We start from the raw sequence: 22082 nt of genomic DNA, 5'->3' as shown, positions 1-22082 counted from the left end.
GATCTAGGATTGATCATTGTAAGAATAAGATCCATCATTGTAAGACAGTTTTCTTACTTACAAACCGGGAATGTCCTGTCGGATATACCCAAGTCTGAACCAGTTTGTCGATTTGGGTATTATTGCACAAACATGGAATGATTTGTTAAAAGCTAGTTATGGTTTAATTAATGCAGGTACTAGATATTGTCAAACCCATTTACTTTTAGTTTGGTTGAAAGGATGGCTTTGCTTAAAATAGTAGCTTTACCTAAATTGCTGTTTTGTTCAAGAATCTGACTCTTTTCCTACTAAGTAGGTTCAACAGATGCCGTCTGCCAAGATTACATTAATGAGCGAGTAGAAAACCCTCAAATGTCTTTACATAAATTAACGTAGTGAAAAAGAAAGGCTCCCTGGATTCCAACCTTTAGTCCTGTTTTATGCCAGTCCTTTGGCTAATAGCATGTCCCCTTGCCCCTTCCAAGTTTGCCAAGCCCAAATTAGTCTGACACTACTGCATCTAGATCACCTGCCCTTAAAATTCAATATCTTGATTTATTTTTCTCTTTTTTTTCTCAAATATAATTCACATGTAGGGTATTGGTTATCTGTTCACATTTCAAATGATAACGCTTTAGAACATTTACAAAAGGGTTTATGTAGTAAATTAGATTCTGCTATATGTCTCATCAAGTTGGGGATCCTGTCGTTATACCAAGTACCATTGGCTAAAACCACATATTTTTCTGCTGCTTCTTGAGGCAGATTTCCAAGGATAAGGTTAGATATTTCCAGCAAACTTTTGTTAAAATTCCTTAGTTGTAGTCAGCCAGATTAAATCTGATTTACAAGTTATAGTCCCTCTTATGATATTATGACAATTTAGAATTATTTTACTCGATTATTTGTCCTACTGTATTTCAATAGTCATGTCCTCCTTTCATCAGATTTCACCTATTTGTGAACTCCAAATATCTGTGATGCGATACATTTTTTGGTATTGAATCAAGTACCATGCGGTGGCGTGCTTTTTTCTTTTTAGAATTTGAGATGAAATTACAAATTGTGTTAAGGAGCAATCTTGCATTCGAGAGAAATATGGTTAAAAACACGGGCAAATCAAAAAGCATTTTATTGAAATATAAATTCAGGGTATTAACTGGTGGATTTTTGCTGCGTTACAGTTCCATTTAATAAGTCATTTTTTTTTTTATCTATACTGACGAATTACATTTTTTGTGCTGTTGAGCTTACAATTGTGTATACTTTTTAAACAAAATTGTAAACAAGGCTGAACCTGTATTAGCTTATTGCAGAAGAGTAATTAAGGGCACAATTGTATTCATTATTTTAATTTGTAATCATAAAACCTGAATGTTACATGATTTTCCGTAGCAATTGTATTATATTGTAGCCTTAATATAGCGCTTCATACTCCATTGTGAGGTGCTGGAGTGCATTATCGGATTGGTAATATGCTACACCCTGGGGTAGTGCACGGTTGGAAGGTGCTGAATTTGTTATTGTGAACCTACACAAGAATGTTGTTGTGTCATCCCTGAGTGACCAGAGAAATGCTCTTGTTCACCAAGCAGTTTGATGGAGGAAGAAAGTGTGAGAGATGGACCTATAGAGGGGCAATAGAAATCTGTCTGGATAGATTGCCATACAGTAATCCCTTATGCGATTAGAGCTGATAGAGACGATGTCCTGGATTCCAACCATCCCTTATGCACCTGAGTTGTCTGGGTTGCTATAGGGCACTACTGTAGTTGGGAGCTCCAAGGATGCACCATATTAGATTCCTCCGTGGTGCCAGCAAAATGCGGAAAATCGTATTCCGTCACTGATTGCTTTTTACATTCTAGTACTGAGTGGTTATTTTAATCTGATTTGCTGTAGGATTTATTCATCACCCCCTCTGATAGCAATTCTGGATCACTTTAGGTGGTTTATCAAGGGCTCCAGGATGTAATTATTATATTGTTTTAGCCTTTCGGTGGCCATGATTCCTTTGCAGTTTGTGTGCTGCAGACCAGTGCTTAATTTGTAAAGAATTTAATGCCGAGGCCTTCGACAGAAGGACACTACAGCTTGCACCATCAGTTGCCCCTGGCAGCGCTGCCAATGACAGCACCAACACACTATTAATCATCACACTCTTAAGTGTGACAATTTATACGATTCCAGGGCCCTAAATCTATAGGACTGTCTTGGGAGGCATGTACTAATCATTGAAAATGTAAATTGAACTAAAAAACAGATGTTGTGCTTGTACCTAAATTTGGCAGACACCACTACCATGTGTCAGGCTGTCATAAGCCCTGGTGCTGGCAATTAAGTGCCGGTGCCGAGCACTGGAAACCACCTGCTCAAATTAAGCACCGTTTTCGTATACATTTATTTTAGAAGTAGTGAATTAGGACTATTCTGGTATTGGTCTACTCGATATATACACAGATGGCTATTCTGTCACCCTATAAACAAGGTACAACCGTTCTTGCCATTGGCAATAATTAGCCAAGAGACTTGTTTTTTAAATGAACTTCAAGAATACAAACGCATTTTGTCGTATTTTTGATTCTGTCAAAAAATGGATGGCTGATTTTTGTATGTCTTTAAATGTCCCTTAAAGCTCGCATTTACAACTTGTTCTTTTTAGCAGACCAGTAATAGAAAACTGTTTCATAAAGGACTTTTCTAATTACCTTACTAAGACCTAATTATTTTTTTGTAGAGCCAAGGACCAAACCTTTTACCGGGTCAGAGGTTCCAAAAAGATGAAGGTATGTGATATTTCTTTACAAAAATGTCTGCAACCTCTGGTATCCCACCAGTGTACTTTAATAGCTCTTTCTCACCTCATTTTGTGCAGAAGTAGACGAAACTGGAACCGTTGTTGTGGCCCTGTATCCGTATGATGCAATCCACCCCGATGATCTGACATTCAAGAAGGGAGAAAAACTCCGGGTTCTCGAGGAGTAAGTATTGTACCGGCAGAGAAATGCCATCTTGCATGTGTTGGTAATGGTCGGTGTCCTTCGTTGCACTGCAGGTGCATTTGGTTATTGCCTTTCTAAGAAATCTAGGTTGAATTTCTGCAAGATACCATGGAGAGCATGGTCTGTGGCCCCAAGCTGAAGGAATGTCTTCAGGATGTTTGAACCCTTGCATGGCATATCTCTGTACATCAGTGCCTCCCAAACGTTTTTGAACCACGACCCACGTTTTAGAATGACAACTTTTGTGACCCACCTACCTTTAAAAGACATGAGGCGACAATTTGTCTAATGTAATGACAGCATCCTTTGTTAGCGCACTGTTCTTTACAGACCACACATTTTCCTTTCAAATGGCAACTAAATTTGCAGAGACTTAGTTTTACTTATAAAACTATATTTCACACAAATACTAATGTGTGAAGATCGGGTTTCAATGAATATTTGTCATTTGTGCATCGGCAAGTAAAGTGTCTTGATATGTTTTGATCCTCCTAAAATCTTCGATTTCATTATGCCTGAGAATGACTGAAAAGTGCTTAATTTTTGCTTTCCTAACTGATCAATGTGGCCAGTTCGTTTACAGGTATTACATTTTGTTGTGTTACAGAAACATCAGATCCTATAGCCTTTCCTTTCACACTATCTGTACCCCAGCAAGATTGTTACATAATTCACTTAACATTTCTAACTGCAAAGTGAAGAGTTTGTAAACAGCAATTCCCATGTTAAAAATAAAGGGCAGCAAATTGCCTGAAGACACAGCCTTACATTTGACCTATGTCTTTGAAGAGCAGCAAATGTGACATGATAAATACAGAATTTAAAGACCTCTTTATTTATTGCTTGGATATTCGTGACCCAACAAAAATCAGCTCAACCCACAGTTTGAAAACTACTGCTCTAAATCATGCATGCTTTTGTTAACCGTATATATGCTATTTTTCACAGTTATCTGGTTGTGAGAGACCGGTTGAAAGTCACAAGTTCAGGCCAGCCGCGATACAGTGTGGGATGGATACTAGGAGCGGGCGTAGCTAGCAGAGTTTCACAAAAAGTCTGTGACTCTGCGGAGTTCCGCGAGCGGCACAGTTTCGGTATGTCACTCTGATTTTTAGCGACGGGAGCCTGTCTCACACTTTAAAGTCAGAGTGAACGGCACCACAAAGTGTGCCAGAGGGTGCTGCTTCTTTCTGACACTCAAGTAGATGTTCTACTCGAGCTGCAGCTTTCTCAACTCAATACATGCTGCGGCCACCCGCATTGAGAAATCTCCCCGAGAAGTGGTCTAGAGCTTGATTTTATCACTCACCAAGTTACTGTTGGTAAGCCGCACGTGAGAAAAAACTCCACCAAACGGCAGTTGGTGGAGTTTTCCTGAAACTCCGTGCTCCAAGCAGAGTGCAGAATGGGCAGAACTCCACAAACTCCACCGGAGGAGCAGAATTTGCTGCCCACCTCTAATGGATACAGGGATCAAGTTAGTCCTGCAGAAAAAGTTTTCTTCTAAAGTCCAGCATGAAGAGTTCCGTTGCCGGTGGAGGAAATAGCGAGGATCAGGGTGAGCTTTGCTGATGATCATCGCTGTAATGCACAGGCAGGAAGTTATGGACGGTCGTCTCTGTAGCACGAAGATCCTGTTGAGCGTCCTGCATTGTTGTTCCTGGAGATTCACATTGCTGACCTTCACAGACTGTCAATTGCTGTAGCTTGAAGTGCAGATCTCACTTTGCTGGTGGTTGCTGTAGAGTCAGGAGTCTGGTTCACTGAAACTTCGCATTGGTGGTCGGTGCGGGCTGCAAGATCTTGGTGCAGGCAGGCCCATTGCTGTCATAAAGAGCCCAAAACTTCAGGATTTCTTCTTTTTACAAGCAGGAGCTCAATTGATGCCACGCTAAGGGTCCAGGACCTGGGAGGCACTTCTTTGAGATCATGAACTCACTCTAGATAAGGCCAGCAAGGCTCAGTCAGGTCCAGCTGCAGTTCCAGTTACAGCAGCTCAGGGTGCTGGTCTAGTCTTTCTCCTCAGACAGGAGGGCAGGCCTCAAGCAGCAGAGTAGTCCTCTGGTAGCCGGGCAGTCCTTCTGTTGTAACCACAGGTCTAGGAGTAAGTCTGAAGGTCCTATTTGTATTCCCTGTGCCTTCTTTGAAGTGGGAGGAACTTCTGGAGTTTCCTCTCACAGTAGTGTCAGGGATTTCCTCCCACCGTAGTGTCAGTAATTTCCTCCCACCCAGTCTGCCTGCAGGCACAATAGCCTAGTGTGAAGTTATTTTAGTTAGAGCTAAGGCACAGTCTTTTGAAGTGCAAGTGGGGCTGCGCACAGCTCCAACCCCCATCCTGCCTGAAATGGCCCATCCAGTCAACATCCAGTCCCTTTAATGTGTGGCTATCTGGTAGGAATACACAAACGCCAACTGCCAACTACACCTATTCATGTGACTCAGAAACAGGCTGCAGGTACCAAATCGTTAGGACAGGAAAATTGCAACTTTGTAAAAGAGGCATTTTCAGAATTTTGACTTAAAATCCGACTCTATTGTTAGAGGGTTTATCATTACAATTCCTCAGATACCAAACATGACCTTCCAACCTGCCCACAAACAAAAGTGATCTCTTATTAAATGTAATAAGTTAACACAATGTTATCCTAAGGGAGATGTAGGCCTTCTAATAGTGAAAAATGAATTTGAGAGTTTTTCACTACCATGACATATAAAATTTAAAATTACATGCCCAGCTTTGTAAATACAATGCGCGCTGTCCTATTAGCTGTTTAGGTTGTATCCAAGGGGTGACCTATATGTATTGAAAAGGAAGGACTAGGCCTTGCAAAGGTTTATTTTTCCAGGTCGAAATGGCATTTTAAAACTGCTCACACAGGTTGCAATGGCAGACTGGGGACATTTTTTAAAACACTATTTGAGTGGCACGATAAGAGCATTTAATTTACTGGCCCTGGGTACATGTAGTACCACTTTACTAGGGAATTACAAATAAATTAGATGTGCCAGTTGTGTGTAAGCCAATTGTCTTATGTTTAAAGGAGAGAGGACAAGCACTTTAGCACTGGTTAGTGGTGGTAAAGTGTGCTGAGTTCTAAAGCCAACAAAAAGGGGTTCAGAAAATAGGAGGAATGAATGCAGAAAGTTTTGGGTGTGGCCCTTCAGAGAGGGCCAGGTCCAACATGGTCATAAAGGTATGACCTCATTCAGAAATTCCTCCCTTACGGTATCTACAATTGTTTCTTTGTATATAATTTTGTATGCTCCTCTACTGACTTTTCACTTACCTTTTTAAATTTTTTTTTAAAAATTATTGTTTGTAACCTGGAACCAAGGACTATTGCCTTGCTCGTCACACTGTAAAGCGACCTGATACCTATGGGTCTACGCTATATAAAACCTTATGTAAATAAATAAATAAAGATTTGGAACTCTCTTTGGAACACACTGGCTGACATATTGGCCTTTAGGAAGTCACTGGATATGTACATGTTCTAAAGCCAACAAAAAGGGGTTCAGAAAATAGGAGGAATGAATGCAGAAAGTTTTGGGTGTGGCCCTTCAGAGAGGGCCAGGTCCAACATGGTCATAAAGGTATGACCTCATTCAGAAATTCCTCCCTTACGGTATCTACAATTGTTTCTTTGTATATAATTTTGTATGCTCCTCTACTGACTTTTCACTTACCTTTTTAAATTTTTTTTTAAAAATTATTGTTTGTAACCTGGAACCAAGGACTATTGCCTTGCTCGTCACACTGTAAAGCGACCTGATACCTATGGGTCTACGCTATATAAAACCTTATGTAAATAAATAAATAAAGATTTGGAACTCTCTTTGGAACACACTGGCTGACATATTGGCCTTTAGGAAGTCACTGGATATGTACATGTTCACAGTGTAAGCGCTTCACCCTTTGTGAACCTGCTGCCTGCTCTGGCACAATTCTATTTGTCTTGCACCACGAAGTGGCCATTTGGTGCAGTTGTCCTTAAGAAATACTCATTAGTGCAACACAAAGTTAAAGTGGTTTAAGTGAGGCACCATTTTGATTGCTCTTTGCTGGATGGTCTCCAATCTGCCCTCGCCTGTCTGAGGTTGCGCTATCCCTAAATGGATAGAGAAATGAAGACAGAGCTCCAGAACGAAGTGAACAGTTTAGCACTCCTTAGTCTATGCTAATTTGTGTATCATACCTTTTCCTATACACTATAAAATTCAACTTGTTTCCCTATGAACATATTTCTAAACTTTGAGTAACTAAACACAACACCAAGAGCTGTCTCCTCCTTGGAGGCTGTTTCAGTATCCTCTCCCTTTAAGTGTTCCTTAGTTTGATAGCACTGTAAGGCCCTGATTTTGCACTTGGCTGCAGGGCATTTAATGCTGTTGTGTATTATTGCTCAGCAGGGGAACAAGTGTGCTAGATTATCATGCTATCTTGCTAATGTCAATTTCATTCCACAGGCACAGACCTGACACATTTTCAGCTTTCTCACTCCACTCACCACAATTTCTCCTCATTCCTTATCCACCTTAACCTTTCTGCTGCATTCTATATAGTCAATGACTACACTGTGCTCATGACCCTCACCTTCCTGGTTAACACTGGAAAAGCTCTTCCAAGCATTTCTTTTTAGTTTTCTAATCCCGCTTTTCAGTCTCCTGCTTCAATTGCTCTCTTACCAGATGCGTCCCAAGGCCCATTTCTGGGATGTCTTCTATTTACCTTACAAACCAAATGTTTTGGCAATATCATAACCTCCTTATGCTTCTGTTCCTTTATACAGCAGCAATACCCCCAATTTACCTCTGTTTCCCTTCTTTCATACCCCAGATGCAATCCCATATCTCCATCTGTTTCACAGTGATCAGGCATATCTTGATACTCTGATCATCAATGCTAAACACCTCAAAAGCAGTGATCCCTTGCTTACCTGTTTTCAATAATCCCTCCAACCGGCCCCTTTTCATCCCCTTGCCCCTCGCCAAGGTGTACAATTCAGTGTAAGCATGAGTCCTGAAATCTGCCAGTCTTTCATTTGAATTGACCTAATCTCTAGTCCATGCACTACATTTTAGTAATTTTGACTACCATAACAAATTAGTGATGGAAGTGTCTGAATACCCATTAATTTCCTAATACAGATTAGGTAATATTTGTCAGACCTGGCACCTTGGCGTGGGTCTGCCTTCCATTTGTCGCTGTTGCCTCATGTGTTTTGTTGGTGTTAGTTGCTCAGGGCACTGTGCCACTGCTGTCCAGTGCCACAGTGCAAGTGCTCCCTATTGTAAATTGATTTATGATTTGTGATTCCATGATTGGTTGGTTTGGTTTACCTGTCAGACCCTAGTACAGTGCACCAGGAGTGCCCAGGGCTTGTAAATCCAAATACTGCTGGTGGGCTTGCAGCACTGGTTGTGCCACCCACAGAAGCAGCCTGTAAAAGTGTGTCTAAGGTCTGCCATTGCAGAGCCTGTGTGCAGTCTAGTACTGTCATGCTGACTGGGCAAATGCACCCACTTGCCAGTCCATAAACCTTCCCTTTTCTTCATATCAGACACCCCTATGGTAGGCCCAAGGACAGGGTGCATTGTAAGGATAAGGTCGGACATGCCCTGGTGTGTGTGTGGCATGTTCTAATAGTGAATTACAGCCATTTTCGTTTTTCACTATTGCAAGGCTACCTTTTCTCCATAAGCAAGAATGGGCAGTTTGGGTATTACATTTTATAATCCTAACTGACTCAGGGAACATGGTGAAATTCGAATTTAGTATGCCTGAACTCAGAATGATAAAATACATCTTTTAGTGAAGTTGTTTTAACATTCTGTGTTTGAAAACGCCACTTTTAGAAAGTAGGCATTTTCTTGTCTAACCATTCAAACTTGCCTCTGCTAGGCTGTGTATTCCCTGTCTGGAGTTTGAGTGACAGGGCTGGGGAATTCCAGGAGACAGGGTGAGGTGTCCCAGTGGTGAATAGAGATATCTGCATCTAGATGGGTGGGAGGAGTTGCACCTGTGACTTGAATACGGCTGTGCCTTCCCTCCACAATGCTGTTTCCATCTCCTGTGGTGCATCTGAAGTCTCTGCCCTGCACTCTGAAAGGAAAGAAGGATTCAGGTAAAAAAGTGCTCCAGGACTGACCAGAACCGGTTTGAACAAGGCAAAGGCCCCTTTGCCCTCAGAGGACACAGGGTTTTAGGGTATAAGTATTGGGACCCTGATCCCAAGAATTTAGATCACTTTGGGAAACAAGAAGAAGCTCTGCTGAGGAGAGGAACCAAGAAGAAACTGAGGAGAGACTATCCCTGAAACTGGGGGGCTGGCCTGCAGGGGTTGCCACTGCCAAAGAGAGAGAGGCGAAAGGAACTTTGTGTGTACTTTTGATCAACTTGTGAAGGATCTCCAAGGGCTTGGAAAAGGCCTTGCCTCCTGCTGAAGTCTCAGGAACAACAGACTTCACCCCCCAGCTCCCTATAGTTCTTTGGAAGGGCCTTCTGAGGGACTGCGTGTCGCAAGGAGCTGGAAGCGCGACTCAAGAAGGAGAAGCGTGCTGCCGTCGCATCGCGTAAAGTGTGTCGCCGCTGCAGCTGTCGCATCGAGCGGAAGCGTCATCCAGGAAGTGTCATGCAACGCCGAAGAAGCGTGTCGCCATCGTAGCTGACGCATTGCACCGCATCCAGAGAAGAGTCTCGCATCGAGGAAGAAGCGTGTCGCCATAGTAGCCATCATAGTTGTCGCATTACACCGCATCAAGAAAAGCACCTCGCATCCACGGAGAAGCGTGCCGCCGTCGGAGCTGTTGTCGTCGCATCGCGTAAAGGGGTGTCGCCGCTGCAGCATCGCATCGAGCGGAAGCGTCTCACAACGTCGGAGAAGAGTGTCGCTGCCAAGGCCGCGGTCGTCTCATCGCGTAAAGTGTGTCGCCGCTGACGCATCGAATCGAGTCTTCTCGCAACATTGGAGAAGCGTGCCGCATCTGGAAGATCTTCACGTCTTTATTTCTTTGCACCAAAATCTTCAACGCATCAACATCGTTGCAACACTTTCGTTGCCCTGCGTGTCGGATCTAAAAAGGTACATTTACTTAAAGTGTCGCATCTAAGAATTTAAGAGAACTAAGCTAAATTCTACCATCTAAATTAACAGTATTGTGTATTTTTGTCATTTAATGGTCTTGTGGTAAATCTATATAAAGAATACTTATTTTTGACATAAAACCTGTGTGGTGTCCATCTGTAGTATTGTCACTTTGTTATTGTATGTGTTCACAAATGCTTTACACACTGCCTCTGAGATAAGCCTGTCTGCTAGTGCCAAGCTACCAAGGGGGTGAGCAGGGGTTATTTTAGGAGTGTACCCCTTTACCCTGACTAGAGGCGAGGGTCCCTATTTGTCACAAGTGCATACCTGTGCCAACTAGAGACCCCCAAGTCTAACAATATTTATAAGTAGTAGTAACAGAGATAGCATCTTAATCGTTCAACCTGCTATTTTGTCCAGATCATCAGTATGCAATCCATCCTTACCCTGACTGCAGATATGTACAATACATCTACTAGCGGGGATACTCAATAAATGAGGAATAGAAACAAAAATTAATTGCTCATTACAGAATTAATGCTGTGCAATGAAAGCAACAACTTCATGTTTTTATTTGACATCACTTTTATATAGCAAACATGAGTAACTACAAGGCGATGGGAAGCTCTCTCCAGAGCAGATTCCAATTGAAGCAACCACTAAATCATTTATTCATCCAAAGAGCCTGTATAAATCCTAATTGAATGCCATACTATATAAAGCTTTTCCCATACCTGGTGCTCTAATATGCAGTAAGTTAAGCTTTTATGTTCATAATGATTCTCTAAAAATGTAGATATTTAAAACATGTTGTCATGTGGGCAAATGTGACCACCTAAGAGTTCTGACTCACTTAAAGAAACATAAAGCATACAATAGATTGGTAATCTAAGTATAGTAAATATACTTACCCACAGTTTTATCTTAGTACGGCTTCTGAGTCACTTCCCTCAATACACTTTGAGAAACCCTTCTCCTGATAAGCCAGCCAAGAGACTGGTGCGCCATTGCCAAATAGAGGAGTTAGATATGCAGCAATTGATGGAGAACTGCTTTAATTGTCATAGTTTAGAAAAAAAAAAATAATCTGCTTCTTTGATCCATCGTTGATCTGCAACACATCTCATAAATTCATAATATGTGGTAACTGAGGTTATTGTAGCACCAATTTACAAATTCTTAAATTTAGATGGGTATTCTGAGAGTAAATAAAATTGTAGCTAGAATGAATTCTATCCACATTGAGGAAAAATCTTCTTGGTTTTATTATTACTTCTTAAAGTAAATAAGTCTATGGCTTTTCTAGATACTTTCTCAGTTCCGATTAAACACCTGACCGCTGGAGGCATTATCTCAACACTCCAGTCAGCTCCTAAGAGAAGTGGACGAATTAGCCAAGCCAGTAGGTTGTGCCTTTAAAATGTAAGTGCTGATCTGTTGGCTTTGCCAATGTTTGTAAAGTGTTGTGTGGAAAAAAGAGGAAAAAACTCAAAATACTGGAGGAAAAGCAAATACAAATCTTATGGTATCACAAAGTGTACACTGAATTTAATGATTTCGGTCTTTATGAATGGCATGTTTTATTTTTCAAATACTTTTCACTCAGGAAGCTCTTAACAGAATTGATAAAGAATGCAGAAGTGTTTGAATGTAAAGGGAAATGCTTGCCAATGTCTGATTTACTTTCCACATGGTTCAGCCATATGGTCCTCGGCAGGAGCCAACTGTACAGCTTTTTTGGCCTCCACGAGAAAGGCCATGCTAACTACACCATGTGCCTCAGATTCCAGCCAAGTGAGAGCAGCAGGTGGCCTTTCCCTAAGTGAAATAAAGCCTTTGTGTGCCAAAGCTTGTGCTTCCATGCAATATGGAGAATGCAGTAGATAAAACAAAAACAATCCTTAAACTCCGCTCTTTAGTCATATCCCAGCAAAAACATATTTGTTGCTGTGCTTTTTGCCGACACTCAGGGGGGTGGAGTTTGGGTGGCGAGTAAAAGAGCAGCCTCGGATTGGCAAGGAGGGCAATCGGCCATTGGCCAGTGAGCCTCTGGCTGAGGTCAGTTGGTGTGCCGATATTTGGTCTACGGATGACTCTACCCCTGGTACACAGTGTCAAAGGCTTTTGTTACAGCCTTAACAAACATGACCCCCATGCACATGAAGTCAGGCCAGTGGGATAATATCAGAGGCAGAATGCAGCTGGCCACGTTGCCTGCAGGGCGACATGGGGGGACAGCACCGTAGTGTTGCTCTCTTGCTAGAATGGGATGGCCCATTAGGGCCACCATAGGTACAGAGGGCTCGGCCCTCTGTTTATTGCCTAACAGTGTCAGGAATAGGCGTGGTGAAGGATAAAAGGTATTATAAGGGGCAGCAATTAGGACAGGGCCCTTTTTGTGGTGTGGCGTTGGTGGGGGCCTGCGAGGGCGTTCCTCAGTTTATTTTTGTCCTCCGCTACTCCATGCAAAGAGCGGAGATAAATCAAGTCTCTGCTCTTTTCTCTGCCAGATGTCAAATACTGCAGTCTACAGGGACAGGTTGTGGCCTTAGTTAACTTTGAATCTGGGAAACCAGGTTCAAGTCCCAGCAGCAGTTCGACATCCCATGATTCAGGGCAAATCACTTAATCTACATGTACCAAAAAAAAATATATGACCCTCTGTAATGTTATCCGGTGCTCACGTAAAAAACTCCAATGCCTCTGGGCTTAGTTCATCTTATATAAAACTGCATGTAAGGAAAGTGACAATGTTTTATGTTTATTTTTGCATTTACACACTTGCATTATTCCCTTTCTCAGAACGTACACGCGATGCTAACTGCAAGTAAAACAAAAAAACACAAATGCACCTTTCCCCTGTCTCTGAACATTGGAGGCAGGGCCGGCTCTAGGGCGGTGCGATCGGTGCCACCATACCGGTTACTAACTTGGCGGGGGGGGGGGAGTCATTTTTGCACCTTTATTGTTATTTTAGAAGCACCTGCTGCTGCCTTCCTAGTCTCCAGCAATTTTCAGGCATCAATTAAAATGTCAAGATAACTGCGGTGATTAATCGTCTTCCTGGAACGATGAGACCAGAAGTTTGTCTAGTGGAAGTTTTGACTCATCCTAAGGTAGCGCAGAGGGTTAAAATGCTTGTACCATGCAGATAACAGAGTGCATATAATGTAAATAAGTCAGTGGGTTACTGGTATTGTAACAGAGCTCCTTTTGTTACTTGTCCTTTATAAGTCAAAATCGTAATAGAGAACATTGAGCTATTAACTTTCATCAAAGAGCTGCAAGCAAACTGCATGTTAGAGCTATATGTTTTTTTGCCCAGTCTCTCGTTATCCTAACCTTGCCAAAAGGGTTCATTTGAGTAGAAAAAAATTCTTATTAATTAAGAGAACCCCTTACAATGATGTTATGTTTTAAATTCTGAATTTGTGCTTTTCCAGAATAAGGACTCTTAAACTATATTGCCTATCAGTATCAATCACGTCACTCCTATACTACACCTTGTAGTCCTGTCTGATGTAACATTTCCTATACATTGATTTCCACACATATGATTGTCTCTGTGAAATGAGTGTGATGTAAAGTGCTCTGACACCTTACACTGGTATGAGTAGTGCTATAAAACTAAACGAATCTGAGAGACAGTGGTTATGGAGACTTGAGGGGCACTGTTAAAGGGTGGTAGTGAGGGTATTCATGGCAGAGGTGGTCATGGGGGTGGGGAGTGCCAACAAACATTGTAGCACAGAGCACCACCAGTGTTAAAGCTAGCCCTGATTGGAAGGCCTCTCTTAAGTACTGCAAAAAAATAAAATGAATATCATAGGAAGGTGAGTGTAAAAGGCAGTTTAGGTCTGTGCCATATCATGTTTCCCAGTGAACATTAATCAAAACATCCACAGCAACGTATGGATTAAAAGTGAGTTCCAAGCATTATTGATAATTCTGTGCTTCTAAAGTATATTTTTTTCATTGGAATGTTAATTTCCTATTTAGGTACTGGTCCTATAACCATTAAAATACTTTTATTTCCGCTAATGTTAGTCATCATTTAGCTCCATTATCCTAACTAAGCAGTGTATTAGGAAAGGGTGCGATCTGCAAATGTGGGCCACTTTATTTTGGCTGCCTGGGCTGAATTGTGGCCCCAGTTCAACCCTGTTAAAGGTTAAAGAGTATGAGAAACGTTATTCAAGGGGGGCGGCACATAAGGGAGAGAGCGCGAAAACACATGCACTCACATGAAATGCTGAATGAAAAGGAAAAAAGTAGTTCCATAAATGTGAGAAATGGAAGGATTTCAGCAAATAAAAAGGATCACAAACAGGCTATACTCTAGGGGAGGGACAAACACAAGAAGAAGAAGGCAAGCCATCAAATAAGAAGGCAAGCAAATGAGACTGACACTAAAGCTAACCAATGGGGCAGGCTGTAAGCTCACAGTCCGTCCACAATAGATCTTTCACAGGCAGACTACTTGTGTGGTCTGGTATGCAAGACTTACAAGTTTAGCAAAATAATTCTTTCCCCGCCATTCCCCTTTGATTTTTTTCTTACTGTAGATGTAATAATACTTTTTCTAGAAAGAAGCATTTAGAGTTTTGTTAAACCAAAATAAACCATCTCTATTGTGCGTGTTTATTTGCGAATCCAATTGGTGCACAATGTGAGTCGATTTGCTGGTTCATATCCAAGAAAAAGCAAAAATGTCTGCCAGGAAAATAAGGACAGAAAAAATGCATCTTTCCCATAACTGAACAGCAGAAATTGAAGACCTCAATTAAAATTCATATTATCCAGACATTTTTAAGAACAAAGAAGGATTTTCCTAAGGTGTGGGACCAGCTCCTTTTCCTACTCGTAGTTGTAATATGACCCTTTGGTTAAACAGCAGTTGTAGGATTCACAGATGTGCGAGCACACTTTGGGCCTGCATTTGTTCACACAGTAGATGGCATATCATCTTCACTGATTTATGGGGGGCAATGCCAAGTTTGCAAGATTGTGCAGTGCGCATGCGGGTGTGTGATATGCAGAAAATTTAATGAATAAAGCCAGGAGGGTATACAATATTGAACCACATATGCCTGAATGACCAGGGCATGCGCTTTTTAATGAGACGGTGGGTAGTAAAGGCAGACAAGAGTAAATTCTCTTCTTCGCTTGCCTAGCAAGGCCCCAGAAACGCTTGCGTTTGCTCTGTATCAACATTACTGTACACAGGACTAGCTTTACAACCTGGCGAAGCCAGACATTTGTCTGGGTGGCAGGAGATGAGGGGCAGCAAAACTCGTTCCTCCAAGGAAAACATTTCATCCCAGCGTGATTTCTTGAATGCCAGGTGTACGTGTGATTCTCACGCTGAAGGCTGCCTTGTGAACAGGTAAATCAAATGCGTTGCTTTTATGTTTTTTTAAGAATGGTAAGGGTTTTGTTTGCTATCGCTCACTCCTGATACACTAAATCATTACCTTCTAAAAGTTATAAAATGCGCATTTTATGTATTCGGTTTATTTACGCAGTGACACTAAAGTGTGTTTTAAACGAGCAGCCAAGCTAACATTGAGTTTTGACTTTGAGTGACTAATAAGCTTAATTATGTCTTAAAGTGTAAATTGATAGTTGTGACTTAAAATAGGCAAAAATGTAATTGGCTCTGTGTTTGCGGGTTTGTGGGTGGGTGCACACGTGCCAGGCAAAGGGAGGAGATGACTAGCCTTACTTGGACATTGGTATCTAGAAAAATATGATCTCTAGGGCCGGACAGGCTGCACATTAATGTTCTGCATTTTAGAGAGGAGACCACGTAAAGCCTCGTAGGCATGGGTCAGGAGCTTGAAATGGCATCTTCTTTGTACAGGAAGTCTGTGGGATTCCCGGAGGTAGGAGGCAATGTGGGTTTATCTAGGGAGATCCAGGACGAGTCTGGTTGTGGCGTTCTGTATACAATATTGAGTTTAAAAACAATAAAAAGGTTTTCAACTAATGCAAAATACTTGTTCAGGGTCTACGTAGAATATGGCTGGTGATGCTCCTTTATTACTGAGTATTACTTCATACCCATTACAAGGTGGGGAGGTCATTTATACTTTTATTCCCCAATGGCTCCCAGATTATGAAGATTCCAAGCCAGTCTGTTCTGATCAATAATGGACAGACAAGGACTGCAAAGTCTCTCATTCAGTAACCATACAAACCCTCCTGATAAGAGGGATCCCCCTGGTAAGTGAAGGAAAAGTGGACATATGTGCAAAATCTCCGCAGTCCATTAAATGACCCCTTTTACTATTTCACCCTCCATGCGAGGGCTTCTTCGAGCCTCTTCTCCATTCTGGTATCCATCACTTTCCTGGAAAGTAGAGCAGAAAGCATGTATCAGAGCAGGATTTCTCGATTCCACTGCAATCCACTTACAGGCCTCCTTATCTCCTCTTAGGACTTTTGATTGGCCTTAATGTAGTTCTTTGGATGGGATAAGAGAATTGGCTACGGACACTTCATTTCCCACCCCTACATCTAGGGATTGATTGTGGAATGATCCCTCTTCCAGGCCAACCCTCATTACAAGCCAGCCCTGGCGTTCCAACTGATGGTAAACCTGTCATGACAGTTGTTGGAAAGGTGTCTTGACCCGCTTGCTGTCCGTGGTGAACGCGGCTGCCTCCCAAAACAAATACCACTTCGACACCTGCTGCAGGATCCCTTGTGCAATCTGAAAAACAGAGTTGTTTACCATCTTCTTGGCAGTAGCAGCCAAAGTGTTCTCAGCTGCCTGAAAGCTGTAACTTCCCTACCTTCACGAGTGTGATCTGGTCAGGCCAGAGTGCAGGGTAAAGGGAAGTCTGAACCTGTAATCTTCAGCTGCGGGAGTTGTGTCATGTGGGAAATGTTTGTGTGTGATGAATACAGGCCCCAGCTAGGCCCGCAAAGCACAAGGGTTCGCTCTCCTGTAACGGAATCTATAAGGAAGTTGGCACGGAAACTGCAAAGTACAAAAACAGCATTTATTAACCCTTAAGGGTGGTCCTACAATCCACACAACACCCTTCAGTATTGCATGGAGTAGCACAAAGAACATTCGTACACAGTCCCCTTTTATACACAACAGAGGGGCTCATAAGTGGGTGGATACAACATGAGGCCGAAGAACATCACCATTTATGGTCATTCTCGATACTGAATCAATACATGGGCGGAGCCAACACACTCCTTGAGCCCGCGAAAACACATGGTCAAGCAAGGCTAATTATAACAGATGTGGTCAAGTCTGGGCATGCGCCAGATGGACAAGAGAGCTATTTATAAACTGTTACTAGGCAGATTACAGAGCAACTAACACAGAGGTCGGACTCGCCTCGTGGCGAACACGTGGCAGCATGATAATACAAAATGGAGTCCAAACTTCGGTCAACATAATGGAGAAAACATGATCTAAAGCAAAAGGATTAATGTCTTTAGTAAATGCTTAATCATATTGCTGTTTCAATTTACAACAGACGACCCTTTCAGCATTTACTGAAGACATCCGGTTTCCAAAAATCATCATATATGTCAATTATCATCATTCCTTTAACCTCTTTGGCTAGACGCTTCTGATGAGCAACATCGGCAATAGCTTTCTTATCCGGGATGCAGAATGAAATGCATACGGAACAGAACAATGGTCCACATTGAACACACATACAGAAAAAGAACAGAATTGCTATAATAACACAGAGACCAGTTAAGACCTTCCATCCCCAGGCAGTAACCAATGCCCAAAACCATCCAGAAAAGGACCAAGTGCCGTTTTCTGTGTGGATTTCAGCTGCTATTTTATGCAGCTTGTTAATGGCGTTATAAACGGATGGCGTATGATCAGGGATGAACACACAGCAGCTACTTCCAATAATTTTACAAGCTCCACCTCGATCAGCTAACATTACATCTAATACCATACGATTCTGCAATGCAACAATCCTAGTTATTTGTAACTCTTCCGTAAGATTCCCAAGAGCAGCAGCAGTCTGATTTGTCACAGCTTCTACCACTCTTGTTAATCTTCGGATCTTCCTACTATTCAAAGCGGCTCCAACAAAGAAAAACAGTCCTAAGTTAAAATCAATATACTGTTGCAAGCTGGTATCAATTTGATCCACATCATCAATCGATAAAGTACGTTTATACCTATTTACAGTCACATTATTCAACAATTTCAAGTCTTTATGATACGATGCGGGTGCTAGGAATACAGGAGGTAATAGGAACGATACATAGCATACCCCAGACCACCCAGCCGGCAAACGGTAATAACCTTTATTTCCACACACAAAATAGGTATTATGGGACGCTAGGAAGGTACTGTTGTTCAACCCGTCAATATTCAGTACAGTTATGCAATCACTGACACCAACAGGGATAAAACCCACACTCTGGACACACAGGTCCGCTTGAGCTTGTGCCACTTGGATCACGAATTTGTCCTTCCCCACAGTGTCTCTGGTGTTCGTGAAGATATAGGGAATGGATTCATTGTCCGGTCGGTACTCTTCCCATTCCCAAATTGTCCCATTCGCTTGTGGATACCCATTCTTGTCTTGATGGCATTCTCTATTAAGTCTGAAAAGCAATCGTCCCACTGTCGGTTTCCGAGTGGCAAAAAGCAAAGTGTACCATGCTCTACAAGAGCCATTATGAGAGAAAGGAAGTGGTATGAATGGCGTACCTCCTTTCTTCTGATGGGCCGGCATCATCCCACATATCCAACAGTTCGTAGCGTTTGTAGCAACGTGGGTATGATGCAGCATCTGGATGAAAGTGTTGTTCAAGTAAGATTGTCGATGCTTCAACTCTTGATACGGTAATGTATAAAAGTAGTGCTCCTCGGGCACCGGAGTTGTCAGCACAAGTGTTTTCCGAGCAGGAGTTACCTCCTCCACAAACCATGTGGTTATCCCAACAATAGCTACTGTTAGCATGAACCCCAACGCACAAAGGATTTTCTTCTTCTCCATGTCAAAAGAAACAATACCCTGATATCTTCCTGAAACTAAAAAGTCTGTCAGAACTCTTCCCCTTGGGCAGCGGTTGATTTCTTCACCAGCGGGCCAAGACGGGTGTCACTACACTAATGCAGGGCTGATCCCCCCCCCCTTGCCTCATCGGCTCTCCGTTTCACTAACCCAAGGGCCGTTCTGACAGTATGTCCCGGCACTGGAAACCTTACTTCCTTGGTCGAAGATGATATCGCCTTCCTCCAGAAGTCGTGTGGTCCGGAAAGAGCTCCTCAGTGTCTCGTGGCTCAGCAGCACGGCCTGTCTCTGCTGCTAGGATTTCTCGTTGATCGGTCAGCACGGCAGACTCCACCAATCCGGGCGGTACCTTTCGACAGTGCAAGGAATGGATCCAATTCTTTCGGTTCGAGACTCGCACAGCCGTCCTCGTTGCAAGGAGGACTTGTTCAGGTCCTACCCATCTCGGCTCCAAACTGTTCGTTCTGTCGAAGACTTTCACCATAACATGATCTCCAGGCCGGAGACCATGTCCTTCGCCGGTAGACCGATCAGGGAGCGCCTCTCGGACCTGTTGATGAATAGAAACCAAGTTATCCGTTAACTGTGCCAGATAATCGCTCATCATTACACAAGGTACATCATACACAGCCTTAGGCCTTGGTGGACCCCAAATGTTCATTGGGCGTCCGAATACTATTTCGTACGGCGTAAGGCCGGTTCGAGAGTGTGGCACTGACCTAATTGACAATAACGCCAGTGGCAGGGCGTCTGGCCAAGTCAAAGACGTTGAAGCTTGGATTTTGGCTATCTTAAGCTTCAGTGTACCATTATACTTCTCGACTAGTCCGGCAGACTGGGGGTGAAACACGGCATGAAACTTCTGAGTGATGCCTAGGCCCTTCAAGACATACTTTATAACATCCGCTACAAAGTGAGGGCCATTATCACTCCATAGAAGTCTACAAACGCCATATCGGGGGAAAAACTCTTTTAGCAGTAGCTTCGCCGTGGTCATTGCAGTATTGTCTTTCGTAGGGTACGCCTCAACCCATTTGCTGAAAGCGCAAACCACTACTAGAACATACTTCAAATTGTTACAGCGCTCAAGCTGAATGTAATCCATCTGCAGAACCTCAAAGGGTGCAGTAGGTGTCGCAAATCCTCCTGCTGGAGTTCGAGTGCCTTTCCCTGGGTTATACTTCAGACAGATCATACAGGTCTGCACCACCCTCTTTGCCGTGCTAGCAATCTCTGGATGCTCCCAGACTTGGGTAAGCAATTTCACAATTGCGGAAGCTCCAACATGTGCTAGCCCATGTGCCATCTGAACCATAGGTTGTACGAAAGCCGTGGGTAACTTCCATCTATCCATCTGTTTATTTCTCCAACAACCCTCATCATCCAACTCTCCCTCGCTAGCCCATTTCTCCCGCTCTTTATCAGAAGCGGTCCTTTGCATTTCTCGCACTTCCTCCTTCGCATCACGCCATCTCTCCACCTGTGATTTTACTACATACATGGCAGTAGCGCCGGGCTGCATCGCAGTCTCCCGTGCTACTCGATCCGCTAACGCATTCCCTTCTCCAACTTTATCAACCACTTTCCTATGGGCGCTACACTTAACGATAGCAATTTTCTTTGGGTATGTCAATGCAGTTAAAAGATTATGAACTAACTCTCCATGCATTATCTGTACTCCATGTGACGTTAGAAACCCTCTCTCCTTCCAGAGTAGGCCGAAATCGTGCGCTACTCCGAAGGCATAGCGGCTATCTGTGTAAACATTCACACATAATCCTGTACTAAGCTCACATGCTCGTGTTAATGCTATCAGTTCCGCTGCTTGAGCTGATTTCTGTGGTATGCGTGCTGTCTCCACTATCGTTTGTAACGTGGTAATTGCATACGCTGCTGAAGTCGTACCATCTGGCAGCTTCAGACAGGATCCATCCACCCACAGTTCTCCATCTACATCTAGAAAGGGCGTATCCTGGAGATCAATACGACCCTTTGTTTGTTCCTCAGTCACAAGAATACAATCATGCGCTTTCTGCGCCTCAGGCTGGGTCTCGGGGTATGGCAACAATGTGGCCGGGTTTAATGTCACGCACCTTTTCAATGTAATATGAGGAGCCAAAAGCGTCAACTCATATCCCGTTAAACGGGCACTGGTCAAATGCTGCGTCTTTGTTTGATTAAGCAGGGCATCCACAGCATGGGGAACTAACACCAACAATTTATGGGACAACACAATTCCTTCACTTTGGCGTATTGACACAGCTGTCGCCGCTACCGAGCGAAAACACCCTGGTAATGCTCGGGCGACAGGATCAAGCACAGCCGAAAAGTATGCACAAGGGCGCTGCTTGTCGCCGTGCAGCTGCACTAAAACTGACAATGCACATCCATCTTTCTCATGCACATACAGCGAAAAGGGTTTTGCATAATCAGGGGTCCCTAACACTGGTGCTGAACAAAGGGCCTGTCGCAGTTGCTGAAAAGCAGCATCACACTCATCTGACCAAGGGATTGGGATAGGCGTGTCTTTTGTCAAAAGAGCTAGTAATGGCTTAGCTATGTGTGAAAACCCCAATATCCACTGTCTACAAAAAGAAACAAGGCCCAAAAATGCACGCACATCCTTCTGCGTGGATGGCCTCGGTGTGTCCAAAATTACTTGGATACGATCTGGTGTGAGTGCACGTCCCTCCTTAGACAAAAGGTGACCCAAATAAGTCACCTTTGGTCTACAGAATTGCAATTTCTTCCTAGATACCTTATGATTGTGGGATGCTAAAAAGGATAGTAAGGATAATGTGCTTTTCTCACACAACTCCAGGGTGTCAGCCGCCAACAAGATGTCATCGACATATTGAATGAGGGCGACCCCCTCGAGTAAAACAAAGGAATCCAACTGTCGCTTCAAAGCCTGACTATAAATACTAGGGCTTTCTGTATAGCCTTGGGGAATTCTACAAAAACGATAAGATCTATTGTTTAATGTGAACCCAAAA

At 43.0% G+C, this 22082-nt stretch overlaps 1 protein-coding gene across 2 annotated transcripts in view; it reads left to right on the top strand.

The window, feature by feature from the left end:
• Positions 1-22082, top strand: part of LYN (LYN proto-oncogene, Src family tyrosine kinase) — a 308727-nt gene that overhangs the window by 215256 nt on the left and 71389 nt on the right. For both annotated transcript variants that reach the window (XM_085605606.1, XM_085605607.1), the window contains exons 3-4: positions 2720-2768; positions 2858-2963. In XM_085605606.1, coding sequence (XP_085461732.1) covers positions 2720-2768; positions 2858-2963 — 155 coding nt within the window. The remainder of the gene's footprint in view (positions 1-2719; positions 2769-2857; positions 2964-22082) is intronic.

This window comes from Triturus cristatus, chromosome 5_1, assembly GCF_964204655.1.
Source record: "Triturus cristatus chromosome 5_1, aTriCri1.1, whole genome shotgun sequence".
In the NCBI taxonomy this organism is placed as follows: domain Eukaryota; kingdom Metazoa; phylum Chordata; class Amphibia; order Caudata; family Salamandridae; genus Triturus; species Triturus cristatus.
This window is presented reverse-complemented; position numbering and strand designations above follow the sequence as displayed.